The sequence below is a fragment of the Bos taurus genome, chromosome 13 (genome assembly GCF_002263795.3).
Source record: "Bos taurus isolate L1 Dominette 01449 registration number 42190680 breed Hereford chromosome 13, ARS-UCD2.0, whole genome shotgun sequence".
In the NCBI taxonomy this organism is placed as follows: Eukaryota; Metazoa; Chordata; class Mammalia; order Artiodactyla; family Bovidae; genus Bos; species Bos taurus.
The window spans coordinates 55,294,373-55,318,703 of NC_037340.1; the positions used below are offsets into that span (position 1 = coordinate 55,294,373).

A 24,331-nucleotide genomic window follows, 5' to 3' on the forward strand; every position below is an offset into this window, starting at 1 on the left:
GCCTTCTACCGGCCCAGCCCTGGGCCATCCCCTACTCCCAAGAAAGGCCAGGGAAAGTGACCAATGATTGTCATTTCTCCCTGGGCCTGGACCCCGGGCACCTCTCCTCTGCAAAATGAAGACCCTGGCACTCGTTCAAGGGCGTCAGCAGCCTGAAATGTGGTCCGAGTTGGCCCTTCTCCACCGTGTCACTCCTGCTCACCCCGGGGAAGCCGGGAGCGCTCCCCCTGCAGCTTCCAGGGGTTAGAACTCACTCCTGCCTCTGCACTTGCAGAGTTAACAGCTGTGGATTTCTGGGGAGCACTGTGCACCCACTGAGGTCTAACACTGATCACCCATCGTTGGCGGGGCCAGTCGGCTGTGGTCACCATGGATTTCCTTTCTGGCAGTCTATGTGGGTCTGTGACATGGACACTTGGTTCTCCCAGGCAGTCAAGCCTGTGCCTGAAGCACCGAGCTCACCATCACACATTAACGTGGCTGCCAGGCCCTGGAGAACAGGCATGTGGACAGCAGTCTGCTCACTCGCCGGCCGTACTGTCCCGTATTGGCCACACTGGGAGTCACTGCTTTTGTCACGTGGGGGCCACCTTTTGGAAAAGCATAGAAGGACCGTCTTGCTACTTTCTGAAGGTGCGTGCACACTCTGCTTCCAGGGCTCCACCTGATGGCCTTCACGCGCTTTCCCAAGGTGGCACTGTTCCAGCTCCACTGGCCCCCTTTGGTTAAAACTCCCAAGTGGGCAGCGTAGGGGTTAAGGCATGGGTGCTGGTCCTCTGGTGCTCATGAAGGGCTGCTCGGGGGCCAGCCTTTCCTTGGGGGCCTCATTGCCGGGGGCGGGGTGTGTCTCAGAAACTGCTTCTCAGCCAGGTCCTCTCCATTCCGTGTCCTGTCACAGATCTGGGTGTCTGTGATACAGATGTGCTCCTTTTACTCACAGAGGCAGACTGTGGGGGTGGGGCTTTAACACCTGTGGTCTTGGCAAGATGTCCTCGCTGGGACTGGAGACCCGAGCAGCGGCGAGAAGAGGACTGGAAGCTCTGAACTCTCATCCAGTTTCAGGAGGCTACACGGATGGTGTGTGTCTCCACCCCTGGGGTCGGGTCTCCACCTCAGCTGGAAGGCACTGGCAACATCCCCAGTGACTGACTGTCCTGGGCTCATCACAGACAGGGGCTTCCACGGCAGACACTCATGTCATGGTTCTGGAGGCCAGAGGCCAAGACCAGGTGTGGGAAGGGCAGTCCCTCCGCAGGGCCGAGTGAGAGGCTTGCCCCAGGCCCCTCTCCTGGAGCCTGGTGGTTGGCAGTATCCTTGTTTTGCAGAAAGGTCACCTCCATCCTTGTCTTCATCTTCACACAGGTTCTGCCCGGGACTGTGCTGTCGTGCTGAGCTTAGTCACTCAGTCGCGTCTGACTCTGCGACCCTATGGACTGTATCCTGCCAGGCTTCTCTGTCCATGGGATTCTGCAGGCAAGAATACTGGAGTGGGTTTCCATTTCTTCCTCCAGGGGATCTTCCTGACCCAAGGATCGAACTTGCATCTCCTGCATTGGCAGGCAGATTCTTTACTGCTGCACCATAGGGGAAGCGCCAAGGACTGTGTCTGTGTTCAAATTTCCTCTTTAATAAGTTCACCAGTCCTGTAGGATTAGGGCCCCTCTGCCCCGAGGACCTCACTGGAACTAACTACGTCTGACAACCTGGTCCCATTCTGAGGAACTGTGGGCTAGGACTTCCACACAGAAACGCTGGGAGCACAGTTCAGCCCAACACTTGGGGAGGTGGAAATCCCAGGGAAAGATGGCGCTTTGGCATCTGGGCCTGGGCACGGGATAACGTGCGACTGAGTTTATCTTTCATAGATGCTGACACACTCTACAATCTAATATTAGTTTCATAAACAACAGTTTCCTCTTTTGCAAAGTATACCCACAGGTCCCATTGACACTTTCAAGTGCTGCACAGCCAGCCAGATGACGAGGGTGCGAGAACTTGATCTCAGTATCGACTGTGAGGCCGAACATCGCTCCAATTCCTTGGGGGCGATGCAGCTCTCCCGTGGGAAATATGTGACCTCATTTGCATTTTCTAATTGAATTGCTATCAGCTTTCCTGCAAGACTGCACACAAAAACCTTCTTCCAGATTCCAGCCCTGCTGGTATTACCCACAAAAAACCGCCTTTAAATGGTTGCTAAGAAGGGAGAGGAAAGGGAGAGGTTGCCAGGAGTTTATGGTTCACCTGACCATAAAGCTGCTTTTGCTCGTTCCCTGAGAGTCGCTGAAATGACGGACGAGGGAGACCGTGCTTGATGGGACCTGACACGAGAGAGCAGGGATTTACGGAACCGAGAAATTAGGGGCTCCCTTTGCGCCCTCCTCCGGGGATTCGCTTCAAGTTTCCTTTCATGAGAGTTTCTTGGGGCTTTTAAGGTATGGCTCCTTTGAAGCAGACCCTTTGACTTCCCTGGTGGATCAGACCAGGGCATCTGCCTGCAATGCAGGAGACCCGGGTTTGATCCCTGAGTGAGGAAGATCCCCTGGAGAAGGACATGGGCAACTCACTCCAGTATTCTTCCCTGGAGAATTCAACGGACAGTGGAGCCTGGCAGGCTACAGTCCACGGGGTCACAAAGAGTCGGACATGACTGAGGGATTAACACTTTCCCTTTGTGTTTCTAGAACCTTCTACCAGCAGAACTCCCACTTGCGGTGTCCCCCTTGAACTCCCCACCTTTCCAAACCCAGCCAGAAAGCCCTCTGCATGCACTGAAAAGATGCTTTGAAATTGTGAAGTATAAAGGACCTGTGGGAAAGTGCTTGCAACTTCAGTAAACAAACACAGCAATGAGAACAGAATGAACACCTGGCCCAGGTCCCCCCACTCATTCCTCAAAGCCCCCCAGGCCTGTCTCCTCCTGCTTCCTCTGTGAGGTTGTACACACACTCCATGTTGTCCACGTCTGGACCACATCTGCATTTCCCGGCCCTCTATCCCTCGATGCATGTCTGTGGGATTTGCCTACCCTGTTCATTTTTGCAGCTACACAGAATTTCACTGCAGGAAGCCACCACCAGATTCTTAACCAACGTAATGCTGATGAGCCTTTGGGTTCTTCTCAGGTTCATCAGATTCTGGTGCAGAGCTCTTGGTATGAATGGGCACATACTTCCTTTGGGCTTGTACCTGACCAGCGGCATGATGAAAAATACACACTTGGTCTCTGCTCCTCATTCCTGACACAGAGCTCTTGAAACCCTTGCAACCTTTGCAGTGATGGATTGATGGGGTACCTTACCCATGGCTCCTAAGTCCCTAGGAATTTCCTGGGTGATAGAGCATTTTTTGTTCTAGTGAAGTGACTCTGGGTGGGATCCTGGAGGGGGCTGGTCACCAGAAAGTCGGAGTCATGATTAGGAACTTGGAACTGTCAGCCTCCCTGCCCACTCTGTCCTCTGGGGAGGGGAGAGGGACTGAGTTGAGAAGTTGAGTTCATGGATTGTGCCTGCGGGATGAAGCCTCCATAAAAATCCCTGAACTCTTGGGTGTGGAGAACTTCTGGGTTGGTGAACACATCCATGTGGCAGGAGGGTGGTGCACCCATCACCACGGGGATAGAAGCCCTTGCATTTGCGATCCGTCTGGACCTCCCCCTATGTAGTGCTTGACCTGGACATTCCTTCATGATAAACCAGGAAGAGTAAGTGTGTGCTGCCCCCAATTCTGCGAACCTTTGTAGCAAATGATTGACCAGAGGTGTGGGCGGTGAGAACTGAGTTGGACAGGAGCGAGTAACCAGGAGGAGACTCATCACTTGTGACCCACATGTGACAGGAAGTAGGTTTGTGGACTGAGCCCTGAGCCTCACGGTCTGTGCTGATTCTGGGCTGCGAGGGTCAGAATTGAATTAAATTAGAGAACACCCAGTTGGTGTCCATGGAAAGTCAGAGGATTGGCTGGGGTAGAAAACCTACAGCTTTGGTGTCAGAGGTGTGAGAAGAGGAACAGTTCTTCTCAACTAGGCCAAGGTATATTCAAATTTAAATGGAAAAGCTGATTGCTATTGGAGAGGCTGTACCTTAATGCATCCTCACCAAGCACATGGGAGTGCCACTTCTCCACGTTCTCACCAATGTGAGAACTGGTACTGCCAGTCTTTCAAAGGCTAGTCATTCTGGTAGGTTTTTGGCTTTTATCTGCATTGCTCTGCTGAGGTTGACATGTCTTCACACTGGCCCACCACCAGGCGGGTGGGTCTTTCACGGACAGCTTGTTGTTTTTTAATTTTTCTCCTATCAGGTTATCTGTCTTTACATAGTGATTTGAAGCTCTCTCTATATTCAGGTGGATAAGGAAATGGCAACCCACTCCAGTATTCTTGCCTGGAAACCCTACGAACAGAGGAGTCTGGTGGGCTACAGTCTACAGGGTCAGAAAGAATCGGACACCACCGAGCTTGCACACTCATCTATATTCAGGACGTGCCTCTTTGTCAATCACTGAAAGTGAAAGTGAAGTCGTTCAGTCGTGTCCGACTCTTTGTGACCCCATGGACTGTAGCCTATCAGGCTTCTCCATCTATGGGATTTTCCAGGCAAGAGTGCTGGAGTGGATTGCCATTTCTTCCTCCAGGGGGTCTTCCTGACCCAGGGATTGAACCCCGGTCTCAAGCATTGCAGGCAGACGCTTTACCATCTGAGCCACCAGGGAAGCCCTGTCAATCATTAAGTGTCACAAATATCCTCTCTCATCTCCGGTTTATCTTTTCACTTAAAAAATTATTTATTTTTAATTGAAGGATAATTGCTTTACAGTCTTTCCGCTTTCTTAAGTAGTGATAAGTAGATTCTCATTTTTCCGGAAGTCAAATCATCAACCGTTGCTGTAGTCTCTGTACTTCATCACATATGAGAGCTTTCCCCACACACCACTTCCGATTCTCTTCTATTTGTCTGCTTTGTCTTGCACACTCAGAGTTACAATTCACCTGGAACTGATCGGGATGTAGCATGGGGGTAGGGGTCACTTGGGACTTCCCTGGTGGCTCAGTTGGTAAAGAATCTGCCTGTAATGAGGGAGACCTGGGTTTAGAAGATCCCCTGGAGGAGGGCACGGCAGCCCACTCCAGTATTCTTGCCTGGAGAATCCCCAGGGACAGAGGAGCCTGGCAGGCTGCAGTCCATGGGGTTGCAAGGACTCGGACGTGGCTGAGTGACTAAGCACAACACAGGGGTCACCTGACTTTTCCCCTTTAGGGTACCCCACTGGCCCAGCATCACTTATGGGAAAGACAGTCCTCCTCCAGTATTCTAAGTAGGCTGGGCAATTTTTGTTGTTAAAGGGTCACACAGTTAAGTAGTTTAGACATTGCAGGTCAAGAAGCAAAGTCAAGGATATTAATTTAAGTGCTTATACAACCATTTGAAATTACAGAAGCCATTCTTAGCTTGCAGGCATCAGCAGGCAGGTGGCAGGTCAGATGTGACCTGTGAGCTGCAGTTTACTGGCCTCTGCCATCCAGCGCCACTCATGAAAAATCCAGTGTTGGCACTGTGTGTATTTGACAAGGTAAATCAAGTCATTTATGTGAAGTTGGTGAATTGTGTTGTATAAAAGTTAAACCTCCATGAAGATGAAAGTGAAAGTGAGTTGCTCAGTTGTATCCCACTCGTTGCGACTCCATGAACTATACAGTCCATGGAATTCTCCAGGCCAGAATACTGGAGTGGCCTTTCCCTTCTCCAGGGGATCTTCCCAACCCAGGGATCAAAACCAGGTCTCCCACACTGGAGGTGGATTCTTTACCAGCTGAGCCACAAGGGAAGCCCAAGAATACTGGAGTGGGTAGCCTATCCCTTCTCCAGAGGATCTTCCCAACCCAAGAATTGAACTGGGGTCTCCTGCGTTGAAGACGGATTCTTTAGCAACTGAGCTATCAGGGAAGGCTTCCATGAAGATAAGACTTTCCAAAATGTTAAATATTTTTTCTGGACGATTCTGTTCCATTTGTTTGACCTCAGACAGTACCATCTAATGACTAGTTCTGCGGCTCTCAGATGGGGCTCCTGGGGAACATCTGGCGATGACAGGAGACAGCTTTGTTGCAAACAGGGGTGGTGGGGTGCTGCTAGCACCTGGAGTGGGCAAGGGATGCTGGCAAACATCCCACAGTGCACAGGGCTGCCCCACATCAGAGATGATCTGCAGTGCCTGCAGTGGTGAGGTTGAGAAACTGGTGTGGTTTATCTGGAGTCCTGATGTCTGAAACACCCAGTCCTCCTATTTTTGTGTCGTTCTAGGTTATTCCCACATGTGCACTCAGTCATTCAGTTGTGTACAACATTTTGAGACCCCATGGACTGTAGCCCACCAGGCTTCTCTGTCCATGGGATTGGCAAGAATACTGGAGTGGGTTGCCAAGCCTCCTCCAGGGGATCTTCCCAAACCAGGGATTGAACCTACATCTCCTGTGTCTCCTGCATCGCAGGCAGATTCTTTACCACTGAGCCACCAGGGAAGCCCTTTGTATTTCTGTTTAAAAATTTAAAGTCAGCTCTTAGCCTTTCTATAGAAAAGCAAAGAAAAAACATGTTGGATTTTTGCTGGGATTGTGTTAAATCTATAGAAACCTTTGGGTAGAATTGACATCACCATAACATTAAGCCTCTTATGAACAGGGTGTATCCCTCTATTTTCAAAGATCTCTAAGTGTTCTCAGTAATACGTAGGGAATTCCCTGGTGATGCAGGGGTTAGGACTTCATGCTCTCACTGCCAAGGAGCCGGGTTCAATCCCTGGTGTAAGAACTAAAATCCCACAAGCTGCAGAGTGCAGCCAAACAGAAAAAAATTGCTCTCAGTAATATGTAAGGGTCTTGTATAATTAATGCTATTGTAGTCGGTATCTGGTTCAGAATTTATTTTCTAACTATTCCTGGTCTGTTGTTGTTGTTCACTTGCTCAGTCGTGTCCAGCTCTTTCGACCCCATGTACTGCAGCATGCCAGGCTTCCCTGTCCTTAACTATCTCCTGCAGTCTGTAAAGATGCAATCACTTTTACATCCAGCATCCTTGCTAACATCATTCATTAATTCCAATAAATTAGCCAGAGATTATTTTGGATTTTCTACATTCACGATATAAGCTACACATAATGCTAGTTCTGTTTATTCCGATTTCTTTTTCTTGCCTAAACTCACTGGCTTGAAGCTCTGGTGTGTGATGTAAGAGTCTCCTTGTCCTATTTTTGAAGTCAAGGAAGGCTTTGAGTATTTCAACTGTAGTTCAGATGTTTGCTATAGATACTCTGTGAGATTAAGAACTGTTTCTTTTCCTCATTTGCTGAACAGTTTCATCTTGAATGGAAGTTAAATTTAACAATTACTCTTCAGATGATCATGTGATGTTTATTCTATTTTGCATTACTTGGGTTAATGTTTAAGTGTTAAACCAAATCTTAATTTCTTGAAACAGACAAATGTGGCCATTGTTTATCCCATGTAAGCATGGGTGGATTCATGTGTGTTAAAATTTTGCTTAGGATTTTTTCCCGTCTATTCTGAGTGGACAGGCATGTAACGATCCTCTCTCTCGTTGTTCTTTCAAGGTCCTTGCTGGCTTTGGGAAAAGTTCCTGTTGGTTTCAACATGGTCCCCATTTGGTTGGGGAAGCCATCCCTCTTGTAGGATGAGTTTTAACTCCTTATAGCTTGGGTAAAACTTACCAGTGGAGCCATTATGGTGAGAGTAATTTTTTGTGTGTGATAAAAATCTGAACTAAAAATTTATTCACAATAATAAAACAGTTCAGATGTTCCTTTCATGTTAATTTTGGTAAATTTTATATTCTAGAATGTTACCTATTCCATCTTTGTTTTCAAATATATTGGTATAAATTATATATAATGTCCTCAAGGGACCTTTCTAATGTCTGTGTGATTGGTCATGAGGTTCTCTTGTCATTCTAGATAGGAATTATTTTCAGGTTTTTTCTTAGTCTACAGTTTAGTGGTTAAACTACTAAGCTGAGCCGACTTCTGCCTTTGTTGATTCTATTATTTTCTATTTCATTATATTCTCCTCTTTGTTTTATTATTCCCTTCTTTCTACTTTGTATTTCATTTCCCATTTTTATAATTTCTTGAGATAAGTGTTAAAATTGTTGATTTTCTGCATTCTTTATCTTGTAATGTATGTATTTAAAGCTAAACATTTCCATCTGGCATGACTTCAGTGATGAATACATCCCAACGAGTTTTATTACTCAGTTCAAAATATTCTCCCATTTCCATGTGATTTATTTTCTACCCAAGGGTTAATAAGAAGGCATCTACTTAACTTCCAAATCTATGGGGATTTTTCAGTAATTTTCTTTTTTATTGATTTCTAGTTTAATTGTTCTGTGGTAAGAAGAACAGAAACTACATTTTGATTCTAAACTTCTGAAGCATTTTGAAGTTTGCTTGACGTTCGGCTAATTTTTGTAAATATTCTGAGTATCCTTGTAAACAATCTGTATTTAGCAGCAGTTGGTTTCTGTGCTTTACGTACATTTCACCAAGGTCAGACTTCTTAATTCTGTGCTCCTAATCTTCTATTTCCTTACTGATATTTTGTCTGCATGTTCTATTGTTTACTCACAGATGTTAGTTAAAATTTACCATTAATTTCATACTTGTTTATTTGCCTGGTATTTCCCTGCCCCCATGCTTTTACTTCAAGCTTTTCTGTGTCCTTACGCTTTTTAGACATATTTTTTGTAAGCTGCGTGGTGGTGGTTTAGTCGCTAAGTTTTGTCCTACTCTTGTGAGTCCATGGACTGTAGACCCCTTGGAATGTGGTCTGCCAGGCACCCCTCTGTCCATGGAATTCTCCAGGCAAGAATACTGGAGTGGGTTGCCATTTCCTTCTCCAGGGGATCTTCCTGACCCAGGAATTGAATCAAGGTCTCCTGCATTGCAGGCAAATTCTTTACTGACTGGGCTATAAGGGAAGCCCTGTAAGCTGCATATGGATAGATTTTGAAAAATATATTGTCAGTTTGTTTTTTTCCAAGTACAAGAGTTAATCTATTTTTAATGATTATAATTAATAATATAATTGTAAATCTACGCCATGGGTCTTTGATTATCATCTGCTTTTCCTTTTAATTTTTAGTTATCTTATTTTGTTCCTCCAGTCATTTTCGGTTGAGTGCTAGAAATATACAAAAGAAGACAGATATAATTTGAGGTCTGGCATGATACCTTCCCCTGGAGAAGACTGACCTTTGCTTCTGGGAGGTGATTAAGGACTCCAGCCATCTGGATTACCTTAATCCATTTACACAGAGTGACACTGTTCAAAGGTCGGCACCGCTTTGTAAGGGTGCATCAGCCAGTGTCCCACACCGGCCTCCTCCCTGTCCTCCCAGGCACCACCCTTGTGAGGACCCAGTGGCTGAGATGAGCAAAGGACTCAGAGGGCTGGGACCATGCCAATGACAGCAATAAGATCTACTATTTTTCACCTCTTTGGGGACAATGCTCTCATAGAGTCTGCACCTTGCCTGACCTCACATCATCCCACGTAATCCTCTTAACAACCCTTGGGTGGGATGTAGGCAGTGTTGCTGTCCCATTTTCCAGAGTAATAAGCCTCAGAGAGGTAGTATGCTTGTCCCAGAACATCAGCTGGTAAGCTGGAGGAGCTCGATCCAAACAGACAATCCAGGGCAGCCAGGCTCCGTTATGATGCTGGGCTCAGCTGTGCCTAGAAAGTCCCTTATTTACTCCTTTCCAGAACATCAGTTCTCCCATGCAGCAAGAGGCTGCAGTCACACAGCTCAGCTTCCCCACCTGTAAAGCGGGGACAGTGACAGCGCCCACTGCTGGAGATGCTGTGAGGATCGATGTGGACACACTTAGGGGAGGGTCCTAGAAAGTCAGGGCAGGGCTCTTTGGGTTTGAAGATAGGAGGCACGGAGCCCTTAGCAACGAAGGTGATGGGAAATAGACAGGGAAGGAGCGGCTCAGGAGGGTGGCAGGGACGTGCCCACTGCCTGCACGGTCACGTGCCATGTGTTCTGGGTGCGGCCCCTTAGTCACCCCGCCAATGCCCTTAACCTGGGGCATGGAATCTGCAGATCAGGTGCTTCTCGGCCCCGCCTGCCATGGGGTTGGAGGGGCACGCATCCTGGGGATTGTCTAATTGCAGTCACCTTCTTTGAAGATCTGGGGATTAACTGCCTCAGAAATCACTTCATTAACATGCTTGACAAAAGGTGTCATTATGTTTTTAATTAGTGCCTTTTATCTGAGGCCATCCATGGGCTTTAGAGAGCCCTGCTCCTTGGCCACAAGGCACCGTTTCCATTTCTGTATTGCAATTTCAATCAAGATGTAAGCCTTCCACTGCTGCCCTTGGCTCGGCCCTGGCAGGGAGGGGCCCCCACGAGGGCCATGCTGCCCACCATGGCATGGCTGGTCATGATCACTCAGGAAGGGACGGAAAACCACATTCATCTCAGGATTTTCAACATCCTCCAGGTGAGACGCGCGGTCTGAGGGGCACCCCTGTTAGAAGTGTGTTTCAATACTTAGTTCAGCACACCCCGAGGGCACTCAAGATGTCAGCCCCCCTCCCAGGATAAGGCTAGCCACCGAGTCACTGATTTTCTAACCCAAATCACCTCCTAGTGGTTTAACAATATGGCTTAAAAATAAGACAAAAATGAAACACAGCCCCAGTTTTCCAAAGTGAGTTCCTCAGAACACCTGCCTTGAAAGATTTTCCGTAAAGAAGGTTCCTTGGTCAAATAGGTTTGGGGAAACTTGCAGACTGTGTCCCACTGGGGTTTGCTGAGCACTTTAGTCCTGTGAGGTTCTGGACAAATCTGCAGAAAGGCATCTGGTCAGTCTGGTCTAACCCTCCACTTCCTGTGGGCCCTTCCTGAAGGAATACCCATGGATGCTGTCCCTGACGGCCTGTCCTGCTTTAACTGGTGTGCGTCTTTTCTAGTGAGCCACATGCATATCATAACACCAACGGCCACAAAGCCTCCCAAGGCTTCTCCCTCCCTACGGGTCCACCTTCATGTAGATGGACGTGCAGTTGGACCCACCATGCGGGTCCTCTGGGCCGCAATTTCTCTGCTGACCTAGCAGGCCCCAGCCTGAGGCCAACACAGCTGCTGAAACGCGGGCCAAGGTGAGCAGAGCTGGTCCCCTCAGACTCGGGAAACCTAACGTGGGCATTTCTGGGGGCTGAGGGGTCTGGACCTGGAGTCCTGGGGCACACAGGGTGGAGAGGTCTCTCAGGATGGGGGTCGGTTGGGGGAAGGTGAGTTCACCCCTCCCATCCTCTCAACACAGCCATGCAGCTAAGTTAGAGGGGAAGTCAGAGGGAGGGCTGGGGCCTGGGGACCGGGCTGGTGTGTGTTTATGTGAAGTGCGCCCGCCCTCCTCTCCGTCCTCCCGTTCCTCCCCCTCCCTGACCCTCTCTGCTCCCCCTCCCCTCTCTCTGAATCAGTCTCACACCAGCTACCCTGCCTGCCTTGCCTGGCCAGCCATGTGGCCTCTGTCTTACTTCTCGTTCCTCTAGGCCTCGGGAGCCCCCAGGCTGTGGGGCTACAAGCTTAGGCAGGAGAGGTGCCCAGTGAGAAATGGAGCCACGAGGCCCTTGTTCGCAAAGGAACTGACCGTCAGGGTGCTGATGACCATGCACCAAGCTGATGGGGCCTGTGGGCAGCTCTGCCTGGGCAGGCGGGAGGTCAGAGGTCACCCCCAAGCCTGGTGCCACCCACTCAGGTGTCTGCCTCTGCCAACCAGGCTCCGCTCAGCCACCTGAGGAGGAAGGACACGTGCCCAGCCCCTCCCTGCGTGCAGTCATGCCTTACCTTGTGTCCGGAGTGCGTGGACGAGGTCTGGGCCACCAGCAGCCGCACTGCAGCGTCCCAGCGCTCAGCCGTCTGGTGGTCCCATGCCGTCACGGTGAAGGCCACCTGCTCAGAGGGGATGCGCAGCTCCCGGGTGGCGAAGACCGTCCCGTCGGCCCCAACCTTGAAGTCCATGCTGTTGGTCTCGTAGTGCGTCCCCTTGGTCCCCAGGCAGCTGCTGAACTTGACTGCAAGAGAAGGGGGATAAGGTCAGGGTGGGTGGCAAAGCCTGGCGGGCAGGCGCCTGCTCAGAGCTTGAGTTCAGCTGCGGTCCTCCGTCTCTAACATGGGCGAGAAGGCGGTTACTTAACTGATTGCTTGACCTCCAGGGACGGCGTTTTATCTCTGTGTGTGCTTAGTTGTGTCTGACTCCGCGACCCCACGGACTGTATGTAGCCCTCCAGGCTCCTCTGTCCAGGGATTCTCCGAGCAAGAATACTGGAGTGGGAGGCCATTTCCTCTTCCAGGGATCCTCCCAACCCAGGGATCGAACCTGCCTCTCTTGCATTGTAGGAGGATTCTTTATCACTGAGCCTCCAGGGAAGTCCAGGGGTTTTTATCTCTACCTCCTGGGAATCAGCTGGGGCCTTAGAAAAAGGAACAATGACAAAACACAAGGAACTTGCTTCATTCTGTCCGAAGCACAGCTGTTCTCACCTCTGCAAACTCATCTCCCTCTCCCCCACTTAACTACCACCTCTGGGCTCAACTGGAGTCTGAGTCAAGTGGGGAGGATTCATGGATTCTCTAGTGATCTCAGGCAGCTGGAGCTTTCTCATGACCTGGAAGCAGGCGTGTAAGATGGACGGTCCACTGACCCCAAACATCCATTAGGCGCCTCCCATGACTCCATCGCGGGACCACTTGTGCCCCCTGCCCCCTCCTTGCAGGAGAAGACACAGTGGAAGCTGCCTGTTGCCTGGGGCCACACCAGGGCCTTTTTATCCATGTACTTCTGTAGCTGCCACCTGAAGCCATGGTAAATTACGAGGCACCCACAGCCAGTGTCACATTCTGCTGATGAAAGTAACGGATAAAGTTACTTAGCATTTATAAAAATATGGGTATCTCAGCAATTACGGTGGGAGGATTGGTTTTTTAAGCAATTTCACTGCCACAGCTTACATGATTTAATTACTATTTATTCTAGAAACTAAAAAAAGCTCCTCACTGTTAGTTCTGATAAAGTGTTTCCCCCGGGTTCACCTTTTATTGTTGGCTGCCTTGAAATAATAAATAACATGAACGTTCTCTCGTTTCAAATACTTCGCTCCAGACATCTCCCTAGTCACCGACACCTCCCACTCGTGGGTTTAATACAAAAATGCTCCTCAGTGTTGATGGAGCCAGGCATCTCCGCGTGTGCACAGACTCCAGGGTTCACAGACGAGGTCCTCGGGTGGAAGAGGGCAATCCAGGTGACGAGTGGGTTGAGGCTCCAGGGAAATGCCCCCCGGGGAGGGAATAGTCACATTCTTTCCCAAGCGACAGGAGAACGCTAGACTGCTTCCATTGTGCCATCGCCCAACGGTATACAAATTAAAGTCAGCAACAAACTGAATGGATCAATCATTTCTGACGCTCAATTGTCTTTGACAAAGATAAAATGACAATGCTGTGATTGCCAGAGATTAGCACAAAGTACAGAAATAAGCCCTTTGTTCTCTGAAAGCAAATTTCTAATATCACTAATGGGACTGGACAGCAGCGGGGAGTTTGCATTTCTTCCAGATTAAGTGACGGTATCACTGTATTTTTTTTTTTTTTTTAATTAGTGCAGAGCTTTGGCGGCATTTGAGGGAAGTGTGGACGCAGATGTCAGAAAAAAAAAATTACCTGCTTAGGCGCTGCCCCAGTAGGAAGGTTGGGGCACCATCCACAGGATCAGGGACCTTGCAGAGGTTGGACATCCACCGTGCATGGGAGACCCTCAGGACATTGAAGTTGGCACTACCAGACGTGATCTACAATGATAAAGCCAGCCTCTCCATGCAGGCGCCTTTAAGACCATTTCAGCCCCGGGGTCTGACTCAGATCAGATCAGATCAGTCACTCAGTTGTGTCCGACTCTTTGCGACCCCATGAATCACAGCACGCCAGGCCTCCCTGTCCATCACAGGGGCTTTGGGACAACACAGAACTGGCCTCCGGCTTGTGTCACCGCGGGCTGGATGATCAGCTCCACCCAATGGCTCATTTCACCTCCTTGTCTGAGACTCCGAGCCCATGTCAGTGAGGAGGCGGGAGCTGGAATGTGTCTGTGGGAAGTTGGGGGCCGTTCCGAGCTCACACAGAGTCGGGGAGCTGGCTTTTCAGAAGGAGGAGAGTTCAGGACAGTGCCTTCCTGGGCACTGCTGGTGACTGTCTCTCTGTCAAAGGGAAAGATCAGGAAGGCTTGTTCTTTTTAACACCAGGGGCATTCATGGCACTTTAGCTGTGAATAAGTGAGTGCCCATCTGAAACCCTAAGAAATGTGGGTTTAGATTTCTCAACATGCAAACACTGCTCAGAAGGTTACAAACACTACATCTTGTCATAAAAATGGGAAGTGAGCTCTTGGTGGGTGAGGGAGCGGGCAGACTCCCCTGAGACACATCTGGGGTCTTGGGCAGGAGCTGATGCTTCACCAAGGAGCCCATTTGTATTTTCCTGGAGAGTTGCTCAAGGCGGTTGCCTCTTTATTGGCGGCTGGGAAGCTCAGAGTTGGCGCTGTAGCCGGGGGCTAGCCGAGCGGAGGCATTTACCACCCTCAGCGTATCCTGCCCAATTTTCTCTCTTTGCTTCCTCTTCAACCTATTTCCCTCCTCTTGTTCCTTTTCATTTTGGGGTCTACCTCCTCTCTGCAGGTAAAGTCCTTCTCTTTTAGGGGTCAGAAGCTGCCGGGCCGTTGTACACCCATGGACTCCTCTCGGGCCAGGCCGGGTGCTGTGACCCCAGCACGAGTGTCTGAGAATGCCCTCCAGCCTCGTGGGAAGAAAACACCTATGCAGAGTTGCAGGCACCAGGGTCATGACCTCCTCCAGGCTCCACTGGAGAAACCTGCCTGGAGAGGTGACTGCATCTCCTTCCATCCGTGGCTGGGACGTGGACCCCCTGGGGTGCTTGGTCCCCATAACCCAGATCGGCCACACATCTCCGAGGCCTGCTAATTGCTTCCATTAGTTTTAAACAAACTTGACAAGAGGCAGAAGGATTCCTGAGAGAAATCAGGTCCAGTTGATGAAACATGCACAGTCACAGCCCCCGCTGCCTCTGTCCCCTTGGAGGTGTGGTGGGCTGTGGGAGGCCTGGTGGTCCTGGGGGGAGGACTCAGCCACTTGCCCAGGGACAGGGCTGGGGTAGGAGGTGATGTGTGTGCCCCTGCTGGGATGCCAGGGTGTGGAGGGCCTGCGTGGGGTGTAGCTGAACTCTGCAGTCATGCCCACCCTGGCAAGCCTCCTGGGGATGCACCTGGGACCCTGGGTCTGTGACCTGACCAGCAGCAGGTGCTCTGAGCACCGGCCTTTGGGAGTAGCAGCAAAGGGTGAACCAGGGCCGGCGCAGGCAGAGGCTGGATGAACCCATCTCATCTTACATCCCAGCATGTCACCCATCCGAGGAGATGGGGAGCAAAGGCACTGGCCGAAGTCACACAAAGTCATTCACTGCACAAACATATTCATGCGCCCGTGGTGCCCGGCTCTGGGCATCTACCCAGGAAGACCTAGAGTGAAGGCTCCAGGTGGGAGGTGACTGGGAAATGGCAGTGTGGATGGTGGAATCTAACAGAGGTCTGGCCAAGCTGGGGGGTCCCCTGGTGGGGAGCCCTGTGGGAGGTGTGGGGTCAGCCAGCCCTTGACATTCTGACCGTCTTGCATGACTGGGAGCCTAGGTCCCCTTCCCCAGCTGGCCTGGCCCCTCAGAGCTTGCCTCTCCCTTTAGACTGGATTCCATTTCCAAGCCTTATTTATTTTGAGAACATACACCCGCCAGCATCCACTCTGCTCCTGAAATGTAACTTGATGCTGAGAAGGCCCAGCGTTTACAGCAGCAGCAGCATTGTCAATGGCTATTTGAGAAGCACATGCAAGAACCCAACACCCAGGAAACTGTCCAGGTGGACACGATGGGAAAGGCGGGACACCAGGAAATTCAAGAAGAGCAGGATTTCATCTTCCAGGGGCCTCCCCTCTCTGACCCTCACCAGGAAGCCGGGAAAATGAAGTGGAGGCTGATGGGCACCCTGGGCTGGTTGTCCTGGGGCTGGGACCAAGAGCAGGAATGCGCCCGGCCAGCCGTGTCACTGAGGCATGTTCCTTCGTGCTGTGTGCATGTTAGTCTCTGGCTGTCATCCTAGCGGTGTCCCCGCCAACACGCCCACCGCGGGCCCACTGAGTTATTGCTGGAATCTCTGTGGCCTCCCCCCGCCCAGGGCGGCCTGCATTCTGCCCACCCCTGGAAGGGCCCTGGCCCTTGGAGAAGGCAGCTGCACACACAGAGCTCCCATGGGAAGCGCCATCCATCCATCCGTTTGTGTGGATTTACAGATGCCACAGTCAGCAAGAAGCACATCCCTGCCAGATGGATCCCAGGGTGGGGGCGGGTCATCACCCGGGGTGTGGCTCCCAGGGGGTGGGGGGTGGGGGGCTCTGCGTGGAGGAAGGAGCCCCGTTCTGAGAGAGCCCGACCCAGACGCACAGTGGGGAGTGTTTTCCCAGGATGAGGACCTGGTGCCTCTGCCAAGCTCCAGGGATGGAAGAGTCTCCAGGAGGCCTGGGCTGGGGAGGGCTTCCAGGCGGTCAGCACGTGCAAAGATGGGGGAAGGGCAGAATCTCAAGGACTGAGAGCTGGTGTGTGGGAGCTGGGCTGCCGGATAAACCAGCATCAGAACAAGCACACAGGAAGGTGCTCAGCCAGCGAGGTGACCTGTTAGTAGTAAAGAACCCACCTGCCAATGCATGATCCCTAGGTCAGGAAGATCCCCTGGATGAGGGCATAGCAACCCATTCCAGTATTCTTGCCTGGAGAATCCCATGGATAGAGGAGACTGGTGGGTTACAGCCCATGGGGTCGCAAAGAGTTGGACATGACTGAAGTGACTGAGTACACATGCAGCACACCTGGAGGGAAGAGCCACCCCACTCCCTACTCTGGGGTTTTCTAGGAAGGTCCAGTGGACCTTTGAGGCTGAGGGGGTGTCCTGAGTGGACATGACACTCTTTCCTGGAGCCAATGTTGAGAGAGGATCACAGCCTTTCCCAGCCATAGAAACACCCAGTAAACTGAGTTAGAGGCCCACTGCTGTGACTTCAGAGGTACATCCACAAAATTTAGCTACAGTGGGTCATAGTATCCCCTGTACCCACTTCACACATGTCTGCTTGCGGGAGAGGAACTCAAGAACCAGGAAAAGACAGAGAAAAGGAAGAAAAAGAGTGAGGAATCCAGGAGAGGCTTCTGCAAAGTAGGTGATTCACCACCCACCCAGCAAGGATGTATCACCAGGGAGATGTGGAGGGAGGCCCTCCATGGTGGGGGGCGGGACAGAGAGGAGACTGGCAGTGCCTGCACAACCTCAGGACTCCCTGCTCCCCTGTCCTGGGGGCCCCTGAGGGAGTCTCTCATGGGTCATCTACTGAGCATGGCTGTGTCCCTATGGGGTCTCCCATTATCCCTCAGAGTGCTGCCTGCTCACTGCGGGTCCCCGAGAGACCGTTACTACTGCCATTGCCCATCCGGAGGGCTGGAGCTGCAGCCATCGGACACAGATGCTGACGAGTGGTGGCCGGTGGCTGGGGAGTGTCTGCCAGTATGTATGGGGTCTCCTCTGGGGGATGAGAAGTGTTGGAACTAGGGAGAGGCGATGACTGCTTCACACTCAAATGTACAGAATGCCACTGGATTGTTGCTCACGTTAATGGTGAAATTCATGGTGTATGAATTCACTGCAAAGCAATTTCCATGGCCTCCTGGCTGCTGGAAGGACAGGGAGAAGGGTCTCTCTGCTTTCTGCCCCTGGAAACTCCAGTCCCCCAGGCCCCGCATGCCCAGAGCTCTACAAAGCCTGCCTGTAAAAATAGCCGCGCCCCAGGACCCCAGCTTCCCTCCTCAGGGCCCCTCCCTTCCTGGCCCAAGCACAGGTCAGAGAGAGCAGAGGGTGGGGTAAGGGGCTACTGCCCTCAGTGGAGAAGCTGGGAGAAGGGGAGAGCACACCTAAGCCCGGGAGGAAGGCAAAGGCTCCATGAAGGGGGCATCCAGGCTGCGCTCCTGGAAGCCGCCTGCGTGCGTGCGTGAGCCACGTGTCCACGTTCTGGGTACCACGCCCTGCCAAGAACCTGCGATGGCATCCCCGTGTCGCCAGCATCTCCGAGGGGTGTCTCAGATCTCTAGAATGTCAGGACTGGAACATGACCCGGAAGCCATCTATCCCACCCCTCATTTTATCAACAAGCAAACTGCTCTTGCTGGGAGAAGATGACACTGTGGAATGACTCATTCACTCCAGGAATTCCACAGATCCTCCCCGAGCCCAGGGCTACATGGGCCCTGAGTCGTTACATATGCCAGCGTTTCCCATCCGGGCCCTGGGTACTTTTATAATGTAGCTAACCAACACCCCAAACGCAAGGCATTTGTAATGTTTTAGCTGGTGCACATCTCACAGGTCAAAACTGCACATTCCGCAAGCTGGACTCAGCAGTGTGGGGCCCTGGCTCTGGTGAGTCCAAGTTGCTCCGTGTGTGCAACCCCATTAATTAGGCCCTGGGCTAAACAGCAGAGCCGCTTTTCTTTTTCCAGGACGGTGCAAAACCGTTTCTTAGGAGAATTTCCCCTCCCCCACGCCCGTCTTGCTGGCTCACAGCAGACAGGTGCAGCCATGCTTATTCACAGCATCTGCTGAGAATGCATGGCACCCACGAAAGGAGGCACGGCAGCCCCTGCAACCAGGAGGGTTTCATTTAACTCCCTACCCTCATCATTTTTAATTGCTCGATCCCTGAGGGGGAGGGGGCGCTAGTGTGCTGGGAACGGGCGACCCCCGATATGCTTCCTTGTCGGCACCGGCACCAGCGCGCTGACACTTATGGGGGCAGCGGGCTGCGTCTCCCTGAGTCTGCCGTGCTGGAGACGTGAGCTGCGGTTATGAAACCTCTAGTTTTATTATTTTTCTTGTTAGTTGAGTTGAGAAAGATCAAATGAGCCAGAGGTGAGCTCGCAGCTGGGCCTGTGCTGAGGAGTAAATATGTTTGCCTCCCTCCTCTCTCCCTCCTCCCATCCATCACCTGCTGCACCTGCTCAAGTGGCTGCCAATCCTGAGGTGTCCTGTGTGTGCAAGTGTGTCCCCAGGGGCCACCTAGGCTGCCCATGGTCTCCCTCCTTGTGGTCCGAGGGTCAGCTACCCAGGCCTGTTCCATCCCACCCTGCACCCCCTTCGCTTCCCTCCACTCCGTGTGCAGGAATGCTCTCTCCTGCCCAGGGATCACCCCCCTTCAGGGCTCCCTGTCCCCCAGGATATGGGGGATCATCCTTTGTGCCCCCAAGGCCACTGCCCTGCTCACGTGGCTCCAACCACTTATTTCAAGTATGCTGGGCCCCCAGGAATGAGGCCTGTCTTCCTCACTGTGAATTCCAGCACCTGTCATGGGGTTCCTCTAAATGCTATGGGAATAAATGCACAAGTTCCATTCCCCTTAGCTTCAAAAATGGGAATCCAGGGATACACCAAGTCATGACAAGACGTGGAGGATGCATAAACACATGTTATAGTGAAAGCAGCCAATCTGAACCGGCTGCAGACTGTGTGAGTCCAGTGGCATGGCACTCTGGAAAAGGAAGGACTATGGAGACAGTGAACAATCAGGGGCTGGAATTTACTGATGGTCCAGTGGTCAAGACTCTGCCTTCCAATACAGAGGGCGTGGGTTCAATCCCTGGCCAGGGAGCTAGATCCCACATGCTACAGCTAAGAGTTCTCATGCCATAACTAATACCTGGCACAGTCAAATACATGCATAAATAAAAACAAATATTTTAAAAAAAATCAGGGGGTGCCAGCGGTTGGAGGAAGAGAAGGATGGAAAGGAAAAGAGCACAGAGGATTTTTCATGTGGAGGAAATACTCTGATACTGTAATGGTGGATACATGTCACCACACGTTGTCCAAACCCAAAGAACATGCAGCACCGGGAAGGAACCCTAAGGCTGGCTGTGGGTTTTGGGTGATGGGAGGTGTCAGTGCAGGTTCGTCCACTGTAACCATGTCTGGCACTAGTTGTAATAAGTGAAAGTGAAAGTGTTGTTGCTCATTCGTGTCTGACTCTTTGTGACCTCATGGACTGTAGCCTGCCAAGCTCTGTCCATGGAATTCTCCAGGCAACAATACTGGAGTGGGTTGCCATTTCCTTCTCCAGGGGATCTTCCTGACCCAGGGATTGAACCCAGGTCTCCCACATTGCAGGCAGATTCTTTACCTTCAGAGCCACCAGGGAAACCCCTAGTTGTAACAATGTCCTGGGGAGGTGTTAATAGCAGGGGAGACTGCAGGGAGGAGGGGGCGCCCGGAACTCTATTTTCTGCTCTATTTTCCCAAGAATCTAAAACTTCTCTAAAATATAAAGTCTACTAAAAAATGGATATTCACTCTCCATCAGACACATCTCCAGAGGAAACACTCTGTCTCAGAGATGTTAAAAATCCCATTTTAAAATAAAACACCAAAACCTCTCTGATGCCATTTCATCTATAGCAGGCAACGTGAAACCTGCCTCTGCCCCAGGTTCTTTTATAATGAGTCTAGCGCAGCGATCCAGCTACCCTGACTTCACATCCATTTTTCTCTCCAGGAAACATCAGTGGAAGTGGCAACAAGCGTGCTCCCTGGTCTGGGTGACTGTGTTTTCCAGTGTGACCTCCACCCCAGTACTGCTTTGCTGAGCTCCCGGTGTCCTAAGTGAGGATTCACACACCCTGTGAACCCAGGGATGCTGGTGGGAGAGGCAGAGCTTGTCTCCCCACACACTGCCTGCCACAGCTGGGGCTGCGTCACAAGGCTTCAGTTTCAGGACAGTTCTGAGCCCAAGTAGGAGGGGTACTTCTCTAGGTTGTGGGACTACTTAACAGTCCTTTGTTGAGGAAGACAGAGGTGCAGGTGTCTCAGGAGACACAGGGCTTGGGGAGGTGGGGGAAGGCAGCAACTCCAGACCCCAGGAAGGTTATTTACACAGACGTTCCTTCTACAGTGATCGTCAGAACCGAGGTCTGAGCTCCTTGGTAGTAAATCCCACTGACACCCCATCAGAATGGAGCGCAAGGCCCTTAAGTTGGGGGGGTCCTCTGATGAAAGAGGCAGTCCCAACCCTGATGAAAGAGGAGGTTGGCGGTCCTTCTGCCTGCACTCACAGGGAGCCAGGAGGGGTGATGCTGGTGAATCTGGCCGCAGACCTGCCGACTGGCCTGCAGAGTGCCAGGTGTGGGAGATGCCCAGATCACAGCCGGAGGACAGCATGATGAGTGACTGACCACGCCCGTGCCATTCCCACGCTTAGAGATTTGGGCCATGAGGGATGTTCTTCCCCCAAGAGCCTGGTGTCACTGGAAGGGGGAAGGGCTCTGTGGTCCATATCTGATCTTGAGAATGTAGGAGCCTTGCTAATAGCCAAGGATGTTGGGGTGGGGGGTGCTCCAGAAATTGGGAGTTGACCCTAGAGGCATGGCCCTGCCCAGATTTTTTTGCTCTCTCCTGATTCCCGGAGTCCACTTGATTCTTTGGAAAAATGGAGGTGGTTTTTGACTGTTAAGAAGAGAAGTCTATGGGGACTTTCCCTGGTGGTCCACTGGCTAACAATCCATGCTGTCAGTGCAAGAGGCCTGGTTTGATCCCTGCTCAGGGAACTAGATATCACATGCTGCAACTATGAGTTCGAATGCCGCAACTAAAACTTCTGCATATTGCAATTATGACCTGGCACAGCCAAATAAAGAAAGAAAAATAAGCAATACAAAAGAAGTCTATGGGGACTTCCCTGGTGGTCTGTTAGCTAGGAATCCATGCTCTCAATGCAAGGGTCCTGGGTTTGATCCCTGGTCAGGGAACTAGATCTCACAGGCTGCAACTGAGAGCTCTCATGCTGCAACCAAAGATTCTGCATTCGGCAACTAAGACCCAGCGCAGACAAATAAATAAACAAAAATACATAATAAAAAAAGAAGTCTATTACCTTACTGGAGATCTGCACTAACATTTCCTGAACTAACGAACATCCTGTGAGTTTTCCTGCGCTTGTCACTCAGGGGTCCCGAGAGGCACCTGGAGCTCATTGCTGTATCGAATCTCACAAACCTGTCGGAAGTCTGTGCTCCACACTGTCCAGGAGAGGAAACTGAGGCCCATGGCCAGCGAGTGGCACAGCTCAGGGCTCATGGGAGGGGCTCCTGGCTTCCAGCCTGTGTCAGAAGCGCCCTCTTCCTTCTGGGCTGTGAACGTGACCGTGGTTGTCCCTGCCCGGGGCCCTTCCCCAGGGACACAGACCAGGCCAAGGGCATCATAGGCGTCGTTTAAGAAGCACTGCTCCTCAGTTATTTCCAAGGCTCCCCGATTCTTTCCATCAGCTCCTGCCACCAAGAGCTTGACACGTAAAACCACACCCAGGTGTCCATTCACAAACAGACGGTCATGACTACATTTTAAGCCACCACGAGAGACATGGCTACACGTGTATGGACAGTCTTGACAGTCTACAAGGGCGGTTCAGGCTTGTGGCTGTAATTCTGTGCACTATGGTGAGGCTGGCCTGGGGTAGACCTTTCCTGCTCTTCTGATGAGGATGGTCAGGAAGAGAGGATAAGGCTCGGGTGATCCTTAGACCTCAGGGAGGAGGTGGTGGGCTCTCTGAACAGGCTCTGCGACACCCAGGGTGCTGCCCAGGGGCTCCCTGTTCCATCCCAGGTGTGGGAATGTCATTGCCACCGGTGTTGCTGGCAATGAATGACTATTGCTAAGCTGCACAAGGACAAGCTAACACATCTCTTAGGGGCCCTGGTTACAGCTAACAGAGGTGATCATTGTAATAATAAGGACTGCGGTTGCTTATAGAGGTCTCAACACCTGCCAGGCTCTGGGCCAGCTCCACGCCCAGAGCACATGGCGTCCCCGCCACTTGGGAGGGACAGCTGTCACCTGTTTTACAGGTGAGGGTGGGGAGGCAACCCTCACACTTGGCCTCTGTTTGGAGAGTGTTAGGGCGGGGGTTCCCAAGAGAAAATAGTGTGAGGTTGCTCCCCTGGTGGGGCTCAGGAGACAGCTGCTTGCCTGGTGGACACCCTGTGAACTCCTGGCCGCTTTTCTGCCTTAGTCTCCTTTGTGGGGCCACCCGGTGCCTGGTTGCCCCAGAGAAGCCTGTTGCTGTGTGAACAGGGTGGGTTTGCAGCACCTTCCATGGCCCCCTCCATCCTCTAGCCTCGCCTTCTGCAGGCCTGGCTTCAGTGGTCTGGGGCCAGGCTCCATCCCCTCTAGGGCTCCTATCACATCTGAACTGGGTAGGGGGCAAGGGGTAGGTGCTGGGGCAGACAGTAGGCTCGAGGCGGGGGCAGGGGCAGGCCAGAGGGCAGGCCATGGGGGACCCTTTACAACACAAGGAGCAGGAGCGGCTATTTTTAGAACCGTCAGCCTCTGTCATTAGCTCCCATGCATCAGGATGAAGCTAATGAAATCACTCACAATTAAGGCCCAGGTAGAGAGGAGGTGCTTTCTGTCCTCAGGGGCCACCTCCCCTCCCCCTTCCCCTTCTCGCCTCCTCCCCTCTCTATTTCCTTCTCCCCTCCCCACCTCCCTGTCTCCCTTCCTTCACTGCCCCTAACTGTCCTCTCTGCAGGTGAGGCTGACAGGAGGAAGGGGAGACCCTGGCTGGGCCCCAGAGCCGGTTTATGATTTTACTCCATTTTACCGAGGGGCAGTGGAAGACTGTTTCGTGTTCTCTGTGTTTTAAAAGCACTTGCAAGCATTCCCGCTCCCCAGATCCATTCACTCACAGCTTCCTTCTCCTCTCCAAGCTCTCAGAGACTGTTCCTACCATCTAGGGAGGATGTGCTGTTTGAGGACGTGCTGTTTGAACCTGGTCTGAGGATCGGGAGGGGGGCTCCAGGTGACACAGTCACCTCAGTCTGGTGGGTGACTCCAGAGACTCCAGCTCAGAGAGGTGGGATCAGCCTTCTGGCCACGGTCCCTCCCAGCCCCAGGGTGCGGGGGCTCCTCACACACCCAGCACCATGAAGACAGGAGCAGACACATGCTCCGTGTCTGTCCATCTGTCTATTCTGATCTGCATCCATTCATCTGTCCAACTGTTCATCCACATACTGACTGTCCTGGCTCACCCCTCACACCCTGCTCTCTGCTGGGCCCACCCCCCACCTCTTGAGGAGCCCCTGTTCTTCAAAGA

General features: G+C 51.7%; 1 protein-coding gene across 1 annotated transcript in view; it reads right to left on the reverse strand.

Moving 5' to 3' along the window:
- Positions 1–24,331, reverse strand: part of CDH4 (cadherin 4) — a 478,662-nt gene that overhangs the window by 119,070 nt on the left and 335,261 nt on the right. Inside the window, exon 3 of the mRNA XM_002692260.6 lies at positions 11,877–12,103. Within this exon, the coding sequence (XP_002692306.3) occupies positions 11,877–12,103 (227 nt within the window). The remainder of the gene's footprint in view (positions 1–11,876; positions 12,104–24,331) is intronic.